The sequence below is a fragment of the Staurois parvus genome, unplaced genomic scaffold (genome assembly GCF_062004578.1).
Source record: "Staurois parvus isolate SC_StPar_1 unplaced genomic scaffold, SC_StPar_1.0 ptg000116l, whole genome shotgun sequence".
Lineage (NCBI taxonomy): Eukaryota > Metazoa > Chordata > Amphibia > Anura > Ranidae > Staurois > Staurois parvus.
This window is the reverse complement of record NW_028317912.1, coordinates 1,602,126-1,616,899: the sequence shown is the minus strand read 5'-3', so window position 1 is coordinate 1,616,899 and position 14,774 is coordinate 1,602,126. Positions and strand designations below refer to the sequence as shown.

At 46.3% G+C, this 14,774-nt stretch overlaps 1 protein-coding gene and 1 pseudogene across 1 annotated transcript in view; both read right to left on the bottom strand.

Annotated features, from left to right (window-relative positions):
• The window catches only part of STAG1 (STAG1 cohesin complex component), a 271,483-nt gene that overhangs the window by 57,129 nt on the left and 199,580 nt on the right, over positions 1–14,774 (bottom strand). Inside the window, exons 17-18 of the mRNA XM_089671949.1 lie at positions 6,580–6,683; positions 3,803–3,895 (exon numbers count right to left, since the gene is read on the bottom strand). Coding sequence (XP_089528075.1) covers positions 3,803–3,895; positions 6,580–6,683 — 197 coding nt within the window. The remainder of the gene's footprint in view (positions 1–3,802; positions 3,896–6,579; positions 6,684–14,774) is intronic.
• On the bottom strand, positions 6,902–9,593 carry LOC149467275 (uncharacterized; annotated as a pseudogene).

Genomic DNA, 14,774 nt, shown 5'->3' with positions numbered 1-14,774 from the left:
ATACACATCATTCATCTACTCTTGGTCCGGCCCTCGGGTCCAATATATGAACCCATTGCGGCCCTCAAGTCAAAAAGTTTGCCCACCCCTGCTCTAGACTAATAACCTGTGAAAGTTTTAAAAACATTGCCTATAGAGATGTTTAAATATCATAGTTTCACCATTTCATGGGAGTCTGAAATTTTAAATCTCGTCATGTTAGATATCAATTTACTTGAAGCAACATATATAAAAAATTATTACTAAACAATTGGGCATTATATTGTGTTTTAGGGCATTAAAATGCATTTAGGTGGTGCAGCACAGTGGCGAAATGGTTAGCACTTCGGCCTGGCAGTACTAGCATCATCGGTTCAAATCGCAACCACAGCACCACCCGCCTGGCGTTTGCATGTTCTCCCTGTGAATGCGTGGATTTCTGCCGAGTACTCAGGTTTCCTCCCACCCTCCAAAGACATGCTGGTAGGTCAATTGGCTCCTGTATAAATTGGCCCTAGTATGTGTATGTATGAATGTGCGTTAGGGACCTTAGATTGTACGCCCCTTGAGGGTTAGGGACCGATGTGAATGTTCAATATATATGTAAATCGCTGCATAAATTGACAGTGCTATATAAGTACCTGAAATAAAATAAAATTTCTTCCTGAAACGTTGAATTTGATAAAAGGCTGCGCATATGTTGTGAGACATAAAAAACTGCAAAACTCATTTATTTTACAGGTCCTCCGCTTTCAGAAAATATATGTTTGGGGGTTCCAAGTAATTTTTTAGCAAAAACCAATGCTTATTTTTATGTATGTGCAAAATGTTAAAATTGGCCTGGATGGCAAGTGGCTAAAGTAAATGTATTTTTTTTTAAATCAACATGTCATAATTACCAGCTCTGTACAATGGTTTTGCACAGAGCAGTGCTGATCCTCCTCTGCTCGGGTCCCCCGCCGGAACTCCTGGATCATCCTCCCTGCTTAGTGTCCCGATACCAAGCTGCTTGCTGTGGGGGCACTCGTCCAGACTCAATCCCGAACCACACTCTGTGTGTCCATTGACACAAACACACTTACACACACACATACAACATGGCTTGGCCCCGTCCTCTGCTCTCTGCTCAGTGACCAATGGCTCCTGCCCCTGCCTTCATGTCCAGTGAAAAGAGAGAGAACAGAGGAGATAGAATGGTACTCAAATTGACTTAAGTAACACAAATGGAAGACAGCTTGTTGCAATGTACAGTAATGAACTACATAAAAAAAAAAGCTTTAAAGGGCAATTTCCTGTACACTGAAGTGCGTTGGCAACCTGTTTACAGTTGAATGACTATCTTAATGCAAGGTACAATGCCTAAAAAGAAGAAAAAAAGAAAATCACACAGATGTGAAGCTGACCTTAGGGTGATGACATCCAAGCGCATTTAAACTATGGTATCCACATACAGCTGTGGTCTAAATTTGCATGGATTCCCATTTCAGCTTTCTTGCAAAGGTCTCACTGAACTCACTTCTTGACACAGGGTTTTAGTGCTGCAGATGTGCAAACTTTTATCCTTAAAGTGAACCTGCCTTCAGAGGCTATGAACATTAATAGACTAATCCAAAACTGGTATAGAAGCAATCATGGGTCTTGCAGAGTTGATACATCAAAACAGCTGCATTTTTATTGTCAACATTTTGATGACACTCAGACCATCTTTCTCAGGACATTATTATACTATTTACATATTTTTAATAAGTCGTAAAAGAGCTTTAAAACAAGACTTCACTCCCCTCTATAGTTGCATATACTGTGCAGAAATGAATTCACAAAATTTAATGTAACTCAATGATGGTTGTTCACATATGAGCACTCAGGAGTCTGAAGCTCAATGCCTGATGTTCCAAAAGTTACGAGCTATTTTTGAGGCAGATTTGCGTGTTTTTACAGACTTCAACAGGAATGCCTGTACACTCTTTAATCAAATGTTATAATTGCATTTCTTTTTAAAGCCACAGTTCAGTTTTTTTTTAGCCTGTTAAAACTGGTCTCCTCTCCCTAATGTGCTTTACTGTCTAAAACAGAAATATCTGTTTGAATATACATGTAAAATGTTTGAAATAAGCTTAAAAAAATTCTCAGATATGCAAGCAAAATGCTTAAATAAAAGTACCTGAAAATCTGTGTTCAGGTGTGAATGCAGAGGGCTGGCAGGCTGCCAAGATCTGCTCTCATAATAAAAAGCAGATCTCGTAGTGTCACTCATTTTGAAATGTGAAAATGAATTTCTCCACAATGCCTATAATACAGAGATGAACGAGGGCTTGTTTTGAAGGGCTTTTACAGTTTGTTTAGAACACAATTATTGTAGTGTGCATAGTCTAGGCACCAGTTCTTTAAAGCTGAACTCCGGGATAGGTGAATATTGTTTAAAAAAAAGTACCATAAATCAGGCATGTCTCTAAGGTATGTCCTCTTTTAAAATTATTAGGTCGGAATATCACAGATATTCTATTTTCCCCCATTTTTAAGAAGAAGCTAACCATGAAATGTGCCAAAATACAGCTGTCTTCTTGGTACTTTCTATCATGTAACCAACATGTTGAAAAGATGTAAAGATTATAGTGTTACTTTTTAAAGGGGTTTCTCTCTTTACAGCTACAGAGATAACCGATACATACTTAGCTGTTTTGTTTTAAACCAAATATATTGTGATATCACATCAATTTTATGGAAGTAATCAGCTTGATATTATAGTAATAAAAAAGTATTTTTTGACAATGCAATTGTGATATGTATTTATGGTACAAAAAAAGGTTCCATTTATAAAGAATTTGTGTTCTTAAATACAAGAATTAGGTGCATTCTTACTTGAACCTTGGTGTGCTTTGTGCATTTCTTCCAAATTTGTGCAGTAATTCAGCATGAATCTTTTCGTACATGCAGAAGCTTTTTGTAATAAAGACCTGTCACTGCTACTCTCCCCACTTGTGCAGGGAGACTGGTCTGGTCTTCAACCCCCTGTACTTTTCTGCATGAAGCAAATAGTGGGAGGACCTGCTGGGTTCTTTCCTCAGCTCTGCTCTTTGTAAAGGCTTTGTGCATTCACAGTGGATTTATAGCCTTTGTGGCAGTTGAAGAACATATTTAGGTAGCATTTTTGGGCACAAAGTTCAGGTTTGAAATAATTGGCCTGGGTACTTTTTTGGAAACCCTTCTTCTTTTCCTGATGCCTGATTTTCTGCTACTTATCAGTTTGCCTTCACAATTTGTCTTCCCATGTCTCAACTGACCAAGTTGAACAAATGTTGCATTCTGTACTCTGTAGATATAATAAAAAGGACTACATAATCACCTGCAAATGTGATAAATATACCATACACAGGAAAGCACCATTTAGAAAAAAATATGTCACAATCCAGTTTTGAAGACCATTTAGCAAAGCTGTATGTTTATTGAGATTAATTTTTGTTTGTGGACATGTATATCTAATTGACTGAAGTATACAAAACCACATCTTAGGTGCTGTAAAAACATTGGATATAAAAACTGCAGCAAATGTTAATTAACTACATACTGGAACTGGTATCATCAACTTTCTCATATCACCAATTTTCACATATCTGTGAAAAGCAGCTGCCTGTGGCATCAAGTAAGAGATGCTGCTGGCAAATTCCCCTGCTGAGAAGTTTCGATTATTTTTTGCATCCTTGTAAAGATAGAGGTACTGTAGATTCTGCAGTGCAAACGTTTATCAAAGCATCTGCCATTAACTACCAAGTGTTCTTTATGACATCACACTAGTACAGACCCAAGTTGTTTTATTTTTTTGTACCTTAGATAGCAGCATTGGAAGTGCAACAATGAAATGTTCTGTCAACTTGTTTTTGTCATCTATTTGGGTTTTACGTTCCTTGGCAGTTAAAACCTGAAAAAAGAAATTTGGTTTCAAAGAAAAGCTAATCTTGATTTAGGGTAGTTCAAATGTGTTTGTTCACCATAGCAACAGCAATTTTGAAACATTCAGATGTCAGTTTTACAAAGGAATGTATTGTGGTCATGTGAATATTCTCTTTATCATGGTTTAAACTAATAATAAAAAACTTAAAAATGTGTTTGTTTACAAACACAACCAATATAAGCCTAATATTCTTCATGGCAACATTATATTCTGATATGCACAGCCATGTTTCAGAACATGTCAAACACATTAAAATAAGAATGCTTTATACAGAAGAAACTCCGCTCAGCTGAAAGGCTAACTACTAGCTTGTTAAGTATTCCTTAAGCAGTTGCCGACCGCAGATAGTGGAATGACGGCTACACCGCGGCCGGCCAGTTCTGGGAGGGCGTCATATGATGTCCTCCCAGAACGCGCTCTCCTGCGTGCTCCCCGGTGGCGCGCACCCAGCGATCTCCGTGATCGCTGTGTCCTACGGACACAGCTGATCACGTGATGTGGTAAAAGGCCAATCACAGCGGCATTTTACCACGTGATCAGCCTTGTCCAATGACACACTGATCACAGGGAAATGCAATTGCCGGTTCTCGGCTGCACTTTCCTCACGCTGTCAGATCGTGAGGAAAGTACTGCAGAGAACCGGCAGTTGTTAGAGCAGGGATCGGCACTGATGAACAGTGCCCTGATGATCGGTGCCCAGCAGTTCCACCCACCAGTTCCGCTCAGCAGTGCACCCACCTGTGCCCAGCAGTGAAACCACCTGTGCCCACCAGTGCCACCCAGCAGTTCCACCCACCTGTGCCCACCAGTGCCACCCACCAGTGCCCAGCAGTGCTGCCAGTCAGTGCCACCAGTCGGTGCCCAGCGGTTGTGCCAGCCAGTGCCCAGCAGTTGCGCCAGTCAATGCCTAACAGTGCCGCCAGTCAATACCTAGCAGTGCCGCCAGTCAGTTCCCAGCAGTGATGCCAGTAAGTGCCCAGCAGTGATGCCAGTGAGTGCCACCTATCAGTGCTGTCTATCAGTACCCATCAGCGCTGCCTCATCAACGCACATCAGTGAAGGAGAAAAATTACCTGTTTGCAAAATTTAATAGAAACAAAGAAACTTTTGTTTTTCAAATTTGTTTGCACTTTTTTTTGTTTATAGCGCAAAAAGTAAAACACCCAGCGGCGAGTAAATACCACCAAAAGAAAGCTCTATTTATGATAAAAAAAAAATTTTAAATTTCATATGGGTACAATCTTGCATAACCGTGCAATTGTCAATCAAAGTGCGACAGCGCTGAAAGCTGAAAATTGGCCTGGTAAAGGGGGTATAAGTGGCCGGTAGGCAAGTGGTTAAACTCCTCCTGCCCGACCTATAGTCAAATAATGGCCAAGCGGGAGTGCTGCCATCCTGAGTGGAAGTCATATGACGTCCTGACAGATTCGGGCCATGCTGCAGAGTGATCTGTCACCTGCTGTGTCCTCCGGACACAGTGGATGACAGATTGGTATACCGGGCGCTGCCGGTACCATGTGATTGCTGTGACCAATCACAGCAGATCTCATGACAATTGCATACAATGAATGACTTCCATTCATAGCCATTCATTGTGTACTATTGAGTCAATCTCTGTGATTGATCACAGTGATCACATGGTACAGACAGGACCAATCACAGCCCATCTGTATCATGTGACTAGATGTGGCCAATCACAGCTACTCACAATAGTGCACACTGAATGAATGGGTATCATTAATAAAAAAAATCCCGATCACCTCCCCAGAGTAGTACAGTGTTACTATGTTAATACCGTATTGCTCTGGTCACAGTATGCAAAAAAAAAAAAAATATCATAAAAAAGTAATAAAATGATTACATTGCCAAAAAAATCTAACATAAATTTACAACTTCAAAAAACTTGACATGCCTGTAACAACTGTACCGCAAACTGTACTTTAAAAAATAAACGTAATTTGTGGGATATTTGTACTGTCCTTGGCCTCATGAAATGAGATAGGCCGTCAGTACAGCAGGACTGATCAATTTTCATTATCTATATATATATTCATATTCTATACATCTCATAGTTTGCGGATTTCTACAGACTAAATATTAAACAGGATTTATATAGCGGCAAGAGTTTGTGCAGCACTTTACAACATGAGAGCAGACAGTACAGCTACAATACAATTCAATACAGGAATCAGAGTCCTGTTTGTTAGAGCTTACAATCTAAAAGATACACTGATTTAGGGTATTTTTAACAAATAAATGTAGAAGTATACATTTTGATTAGATAGATTATTTATTTGCAAAATTTTATAACAGGAACAAAGAAAAATACATTTGTTTTTTCATTTTTTAGCAAAAACTAAAAAACCCAGTGGTGATTTAATACCATCTAAAGAAAGCTCTATTTGTGTGCAAATAGTTAGAAAAATTCATTTGGGTATAGTGTTGCATGGCTGAACAATTTTCATTCAAAGTGTGATTGTGCTGAAAGCTGAAAATTGCCCTGGGCAAGAAGGGGGTGAAAGAGTCCAGTATTGAAGTGGTTAATTGCCAGGCATCAATCTACCACTATGGAAATACACACATTAATATTCACATTTAGTGCTCCTTTCATTAGTATTTAAGCATTACAATTTATTAGCATTAAATTTTACCCTCTTGCCAGTTCCTCTTCCCACAGGGGGATGCGCTTCTGCAGCCTGGCGAATAGTACACACCATCAGTTCAATGAGTGCGCTCTCTTGCCGCTCAGACATCACTAGGAACAGAAAAAGTGCTTTAAATGCTCAAGGCACAAGAACAACTCTAGCAACAGCACTAAAAGCCAAAATGAGGTAGTATTCTGCATCTGCGACATTTAGGACATTGTAAACACTGCATAGTCCACATTTTATTTCAAATATATGGCTTAGCATTAGGATTGTTAAACTCGTCATAAAATTCTATTTTTGAAAATCCATTGAGGGAAGAAGTAAGTCATATATTGGCAGGTTTTACTGTTGCGTACAGAAGAATCAAGACACTGGTAAACAAAAAAATAACAAAACAAAACAGTAACAGGAAAAAAAAAAGAAGATCTGTAGGCCAGCCCAGGATAATCCCTTCTACTAACATGGCCCTGTTTGTAGTAAGACGTATCAGGAGAACAATCAAAAATAGAGGGGTGGGACCTTTGTTCCCCAATGGATGGATTCCAGGAAAGAAAATTTATGGAGAGTACAAAAATTCTATTTTCTTTCTCATCCATTGAGGAAAATTGAAGTCACGTACTGCCAGGATGAACAAATGCAGTCCAAGTGAGGGGTGGGCAACAGCAAACAACTACTAACAGGCCCAATGTGAACAAGGTGTGAGTATCATGGAGAAGGAAAACCTCTCCAAGGATAGGGATAGAACTGAGGAACTGAAAAGTGTGTTCTGGCAATGCAAGACCAGTCTCATGAGGGTGGAAAGCCTCTAAGTACATTGTCCAATGGTATCCATCTCTGAAAACCTGCACAGGGGAATATCTTGCAATGTAGGAGGAACCATCCATTCTAGGAATCCAGAACGCAGCCCAGAAGATAATTATTCTACAGAACCAGGGTCTTTCCAAACATGGGGAGAGGAGTTCTTATCAATCCCATAACTCATGGACTGGTGCATCAGGCTAGGTACTACCTGGCCCTCCGCGCCAGACAAGTTTCTCTTGCTAAGGGGGCCACAAGCACAAATGCAGAAGGAAGGACTGATTCAGTCTAAGAAGAGATAGTAGAAATAGGGGGCTTCAAAAGAGAGAGCCCCCTAAATACCCGACTCTCCTTCAACAGCTGAAAGGTAGGCAACTTACTAACCAAAGGAGAGGGATAATAGGGAAAACATGCCACAAACCCTTTTACTGGTTAAATAAGCAGTTTTAAACACTGACTCCTGAAGAAGCAAGTAAATCAATAGAGAATACTTGTTGATCCTGCCAGAAATGCAGTGTTCTTGTAACTGCCTGTGTACTGACCTGAAACCCCAGACGAGGTTAAAGGCCCTGCCCAGGTCTTATTTGTGAACTACAGAACACCTTCTCACTATGTTAAGGAGATTAGTAAAATGGGAGGAGTTTGGGAAGCCAAATTAGGAGTGTCCTAGGGTAACATTGCTGCTCCTCCAGATTTATAGTGCATTGAGTGAGAGTTATTACACTAAGACAGGAAGTGTGTTACTAACAGGTGAAAATAAAGAAAAGAATTCTGAAAAAAGAATGCCAATGCAGCCACCACATCTAAGAACTAGTGAGCTGCAATATACTATATTTCTGTTTTTGAGTTTAAGTCTGGGTTCACACTTGTGCGTTGCGGCATACTGCATGTGATTCGCACAGGAACCGCACCGTATTCCTGTGCAAATCACATGTGAATTCTGTGCACTGCGATTTGAGCAATACATTTTGTATGGCTTAACTTGCACCACATTTGCACCAAAAAGGTGCAGGACCAGATTCGGAGCAATGAGGATGACTGGGATCCCTTCAGCCTCTATCCTGCGTAGTACACAAGCAATCAGTCGAGGGGGTGGGAAGGCGTACATGAGTGTACCGATCCCACAGTGCCACCAGCGTACCTGCTGTGTCTGCCAGGGGATCCAAAGATCGTGCCACGAACCGACTGAGGCAGGAAGCCAGAAGATCCATGTCCGGAGCCCCCCAGAGAATGCAGAGCTGATGGAACAATTCAGGATGTAGGGACCACTCACCCTGATCCAGAGTCTGATGGCTGAGACAATCCGCTTGGAAGTTTTTGACACCTGGAAGGTGTACGGCGGACAGAGCCGGGATGAACCTCTCCGCCCATTGCAGAATGCGAGATGCCTCCAGTACCACTGCTGCACTTCTCGTGCCCCCCTGATAAATTGACATACGCCACCGCAGTGGTGTTGTCCGACTGAATTCGGGTAGGCAGACCCAACAGACAGTCCATCCAATACATTAGTGACAACCTGATTACCTGAAGCTCAAGGATATTGATGGGTAAGCGAGCTTCCCATGGAGTCCATCGACCCTGAGCAGAGTCCGCTCCCAGGTCTCCTCACCAGCCTGACAGGCTGGCATCTGTCGTGACCACAGTCCAGCGAACAGGGAGGAAAGACTTTCAATTCCGTAGAGCCAGGGACCTCATCCACCAAAAAAGGGAGGCCCTTATCGACCATTCTAGGTGAATCTGAAGATCCAAGGAGGTGGAAGCCCTGTTCCATTTCGATTTCCCTCTGTAGTGTTCTCGTATGAAACTGAGCATACAGAACTGCTTCGAAGGTAGCCACCATCAAGCCTAACATCAGCATGCAAAGATGGAGTGGGCCGCCTGCAAGGCAGGAGTTGCCGAACCAACCAGAGCTTTAACAATTTCTCAGACGGAAGAAACACCTTGGCCTGCTCTGAATAGAGAATCAGCTCTAGATACTCCAGACGCCTGGACAGAGTCCACACTGACTTCCTGAGGTTCAGGATCCACCCGAAGTCCCGAAGAAAACGCATGGTGATCTCCACACTGTCTAATAGAGAGGAGTGAGCCTCAGCACGCAGTAGCAAATCGTCCAGGTAGCCGATCACTGCGATCCCCCGTGGTCTCAATAAGGCCAGGACCGGGGCAAGGAACTTGGTCAACACCCGAGGTACAGAGGCCAGACCGAAGGGCAACTCCATGAAACGATGAGCGTCCCCGATGGCAAAACGAAGGAAGCGCTGGTGCCCTTCGCAAATGGGGATGTGCAGGTAAGCATCCTTGATGTTCGAGGTGACAGGAAATCTCCCTGGTGGAGGGAGGCCACCACTGAGTGAATAGATTCCATCCTGAACTTGTGAATCTGCACAAAGACATTCAGGGCCTTGAGGTCCAGGATTGGGTGAACCCCGTCTGCCTTGGAAACAGTGAACAGGTTAGAGCAGAGGCTGCAAAAACACTCCGAATTGAGTACTGTGACGACCACTCCGCGGAGCAGCAGATCATGCACATCTCTGTACAGGGCTTTCAGGCAACCTTCCAAACGCCGAACATTGGAGGAAAAAAAAAATCTGTCTGGTGGAAGAGAATGAAACTATCTTGCATCCTGATAGAATAATCTTGTGAAACCACTTGTCGTGAATGAGGGAGGTCCACGGTCCCAGAAACCTGCAAAGAAGCCCCCCCCACTCTGGAAGCAGGAGGGGCAAACCTCTATGCTGAGGGAGACTTATCCGCGGGCTTAGAGGACTTCTGGGGCCAGGGACACCTGATGCCACCTGTGGGGCCTTAAAGGGCCTGGAGCCCTTGGCTGCGGAGCTGGAGGGACGAAAAATGCATTTATGTGCCGTAAACATTGTCCCCAACTTCTGACGAGGTTCCTTCCCCCTTCTTGGCTTGAGGGAGGGTGGAAGGAACTCTTGCCTCCAAGTAAGGTTCTTGATGTCACCCAGGGTAGCGCCAAAAGTCGGTTGCCTAGAAAGGGCAGGTCTGTCAGACGGACAGTTTGGAAAGAAGAGGAGCTGCATCAAGGTCGTTGTCACAAATGGACTTTAAGCCCTGGACCAACTTGTCTGCCAGCTCCACATACACTTGGGGCAACTGACTAGAAGTCGAGCCTTGTTGTAGAGCCTTGGCCCATTCTGTCAATGTCTGGAAGACCAAGGCCATAGCCAACACCGGCCTAAGTGCCGATCCGGCGACAGTGAACATTGAATGGGCCACCTCCTCCGCCCTGCAGTCTGCAGGGTCCTTAAATGAGGGGAATTCCTCCACAGGAATCAATGTGGTCTTGTTAAGCCTGGAGATGGGAGAATCACCGGCGGAGATATCCACTTCTTCAGCAGGGCCTCCTGAAAGGGATAACACACTGGGAAGAATTTGGGAAGCATAAACGGATGCTTCAGCCTACTTCAATCCTTATAAACAAATCTGTCAAAATATTCTGCATAAGGAAAAACATTAGCAGCCCGAACCGGCTTGTGAGTACTAAAATGAACAGGTATCGCGTCAGCTGACCCCGTAGGGTTGGCAATCTTTAATGTTTCACGCACCGAATCAATAAGTGCCGCTACCAATGCCTTCTCCTGTTCGGTAACAGAGGTCCTCCTCCTCCAAGGAAGCAGGGGATGTGTCCTCAGGATCCACGGAAAATGTGGAACCCACAGTGGTGGGATCTGGTTCGGTCTCAGAATCGTCCAGTGATGGCAGGGGGTGCTTCATGCTCACCTTGCGACCAAACTCTGCCTTCACACGGGACACAGGTGTGTCCAGGTCGGTCTGCAATGAGTCTATGGGAACTGAGGGACCCGGGACCTCCAGAGGGGGCACCTGAGGTGCAGCATGCTCCTGAGCTTCCATGGGACCAGTCCCCTCAACTAGATACCGCCGCAAGAAGGGGACCCGGACGCTCTCAGTACAGAAGACCACCCCAGTAGGGAGAAAGGAGAGAGAGAGAGACCCCCAAGGAGGACTCCCCACCACCACCAGGAGCTACGAAGGTGCCTACGTGTCCCGCACAGTGTGTGTTGAGCCCCAACTCCACAATCCTGAGGTGTCGGAGGGAATCTCCGCCGTGGGCTATAGGAAAATGGTCACCAAGGACCTCCATCAGCTGGCCTGCATTGCTTGATAGCCACTCAGATCCCCCAAAAAATGGCCATCGGTCAAAAATCTCCAGAACAATGGTCACCAAGTCTGGCACTAGAGGCCGGAGGCTGAAAACCTCCAAGAAAATGGGTGCCAAAACTACAATAACATGGCCACCGACCATCCCAGTCACATGCAGCGCATCCCAATCCAGGCAGGCCTGCAAACCATAATGGACACCTCCCCCCACCACAGCAAGACAAGGCCCCATTCAGCCCCAGATGAGTCCCAGACCTCAGAGTGAAGGAGAAGAAGCCTGCACTACCAGGGTCCAGCCAGGAATGAGGTACCCGGGGCTAAGCCCACACCTTTTCCAGTGTGCTGGTGCATGAAGGGGGGAGGGAGGCGGTGGAATGTATTGGGTGAGAGGGGACCCCTCAGGACCGATCACTCACCCCTGGTTCGTTATGGTTAAAGAAGAAACCACTGTGTCCGTCAATGAACGCAAAAGAAATATAGGTTTTTTTTTTGCAAAATTTCTCGGTCTTTTTTCGTTTATATCACAAAAAATAAACTCATTGATGATCAACTACCACCAAAAGAAAGCTCTATTTGTGTGAAAAAAGGACATAAATTTAATTTATGTACAGCATTGCATGATCACGCAATTACCAGTTAAAATAGTGCAGTGCCGAATAACATAAAATGGCCTGGGCATTAAGGGGGTAAAAACTAATTTCTTACTTTATTTTTCACATCTAGAGGCCGCTTTGCTCCCACAGAAAGAGGGAGAGAGACACGGCTTTGCCCCCACAGAGATCAAGAGAGACCGCTTTACCCCTACAGAGAGAGAGCACTAGAGACTGCTTTGCAGACACAGACCGCATTGCCCACGCAAAGAGAGAGACAGACTGCACTGCCCACAAAGAAAGAGAAACAGTTTTGCACCCACAGAGAGAGAGACTGCTCTGCCCCCCACAGAAAGAGACCACTTTGCCCCCCCACAGAGAGAGAAACCACTCTGGCAAGAGAGAGAGAAGCCACTGTGGCAAGAGAGAGAGGCCACTTTGGCAAGAGAGAGAGGCCACTTTGGCAAGAGAGAGAGAGACCACTTTGGCAAGAGAGAGAGACCACTTTGGCAAGAGAGAGAGACCACTTTGGCAAGAGAGAGAGACCACTTTGGCAAGAGAGAGAGACCACTTTGGCAAGAGAGACCACTTTGGCGAGAGAGAGAGAGACCACTTTGGCAAGAGAGAGAGAGGCCACTTTGGCAAGAGAGAGAGAGGCCACTTTGGCAAGAGAGAGAGAGAGAGAGAGAGAGAGAGAGAGGCCACTTTGGCAAGAGAGAGGCCACTTTGGCAAGAGAGAGAGACCACTTTGCCGAGAGACCACTTTGGCGAGAGAGAGACCACTTTGCCCTCACAGAGAGAGAGAGAGAGGCTGATCTGCCCCCCACAGAAATAGAGACCACTTTGCCACCCACAGAGAGACCACTATGGCCGGAGAGGGAGAGAGAGAGAGACGGCTTTGCCCCAAAAGAGAGAGAGAGAGAGACGGCTTTGCCCCAAAAGAGAGAGAGAGAGAGAGAGACGGCTTTGCCCCAAAAGAGAGACGGCTTTGCCCCAAAAGAGAGACGGCTTTGCCCCAAAAGAGAGACGGCTTTGCCCCGAGAGAGAGGGGCGGCTTTGCCCCAAAAGAGAGAGAGAGGCGGCTTTGTCCAAAAGAGAGAGAGAGGCGGCTTTGTCCAAAAGAGAGAGAGGCGGCTTTGCCCAATAGAGAGAGAGGCGGCTTTGCCCAATAGAGAGAGAGGCGGCTTTGCCCAATAGAGAGAGAGGCGGCTTTGCCCCAAAAGAGAGAGACAGAGAGTGACCGCTCGGCCCCCGCAGAGGGAGAGACCGCTCGGCCCCCGCAGAGGGAGAGACCGCTCGGCCCCCGCAGAGGGAGAGACCGCTCGGCCCCCGCAGAGGGAGAGACCGCTCGGCCCCCGCAGAGGGAGAGACCGCTCGGCCCCCGCAGAGGGAGAGACCGCTCGGCCCCCGCAGAGGGAGAGACCGCTCGGCCCCCGCAGAGGGAGAGACCGCTCGGCCCCCGCAGAGGGAGAGACCGCTCGGCCCCCGCAGAGGGAGAGACCGCTCGGCCCCCGCAGAGGGAGAGACCGCTCGGCCCCCGCAGAGGGAGAGACCGCTCGGCCCCCGCAGAGAAACAGCTTTGCCCCCACAGAGAAACAGCTTTGCCCCCACAGAGAAACAGCTTTGCCCCCACAGAGAGACAGCTTTGCCCCCACAGAGAGACAGCTTTGCCCCCACAGAGAGACAGCTTTGCCCCCACAGAGAGACAGCTTTGCCCCCACAGAGAGACAGCTTTGCCCCCACAGAGAGACAGCTTTGCCCCCAAAGTGAGAGAGAGACAGCTTTGCCCCCAAAGTGAGAGAGAGACAGCTTTGCCCCCAAAGTGAGAGAGAGACAGCTTTGCCCCCAAAGTGAGAGAGAGACAGCTTTGCCCCCAAAGTGAGAGAGAGACAGCTTTGCCCCCAAAGAGAGATACATCGTTGCCCTCAGAGAGAAGGAGAGAGAGAGAGAGAGAGAGAGAGAGAGAGACGGCTTTGCCCTCAACGAGAGAGAGCATTGCCCGCAAAGAGAGAGAGTGAGAGAGACCGCTTTGCCCCCAAAGAGAGAGAAAGACCGCTTTGCCCCCAAAGAGAGAGAGAGAGAGACCGCTTTGCCCCCAAAGAGAGAGAGAGACCGCTTTGCCCCCAAAGAGAGAGAGAGAGAGAGACCGCTTTGCCCCCAGAGAGAGAGAGAAGCTTTGCCCCCAGAGAGAGAGACAGCTTTGCTCCCAAAGAGAGAGAGAGAGAGAGAGCTTTGTCCCCAAAGAGAGAGCGTCAGCTTTGCCCCCAAAGAGAGAGAGAGGGGGGGGGGCTTTTCCCCCAAAGAGAGGCAGCTTTGTCCCCCAAAGAGAGATAGGGGTCAGCTTTGCCGAGAGAGAGAGAGAGGGGGGGGGGGGCTTTGCCCCCAGAGAGAGAGAGAGGGGGGGGCAGCTTTGCCCCCAAAAAGAGAGACACTTTTACTCCCAAAGAGAGAGAGGGGGCAGCTTTGGGGGGGGGGGGAGAGAGAGAGAGAGAGAGCGCGCTTTCCCCCCAAAGACAGAGTGGCAGCTTTGCAGAGAGAGAGACCGCTTTGCCCCCAAAGAGAGAGAGAGACATCTTTGCCCCCAAAGAGAGAGAGGCCGCTTTGCCCCCAAAGAGAGAGAGACCGCTTTGCCCCCAAAGAGAGAGAGACCGCTTTGCCCCCAAAGAG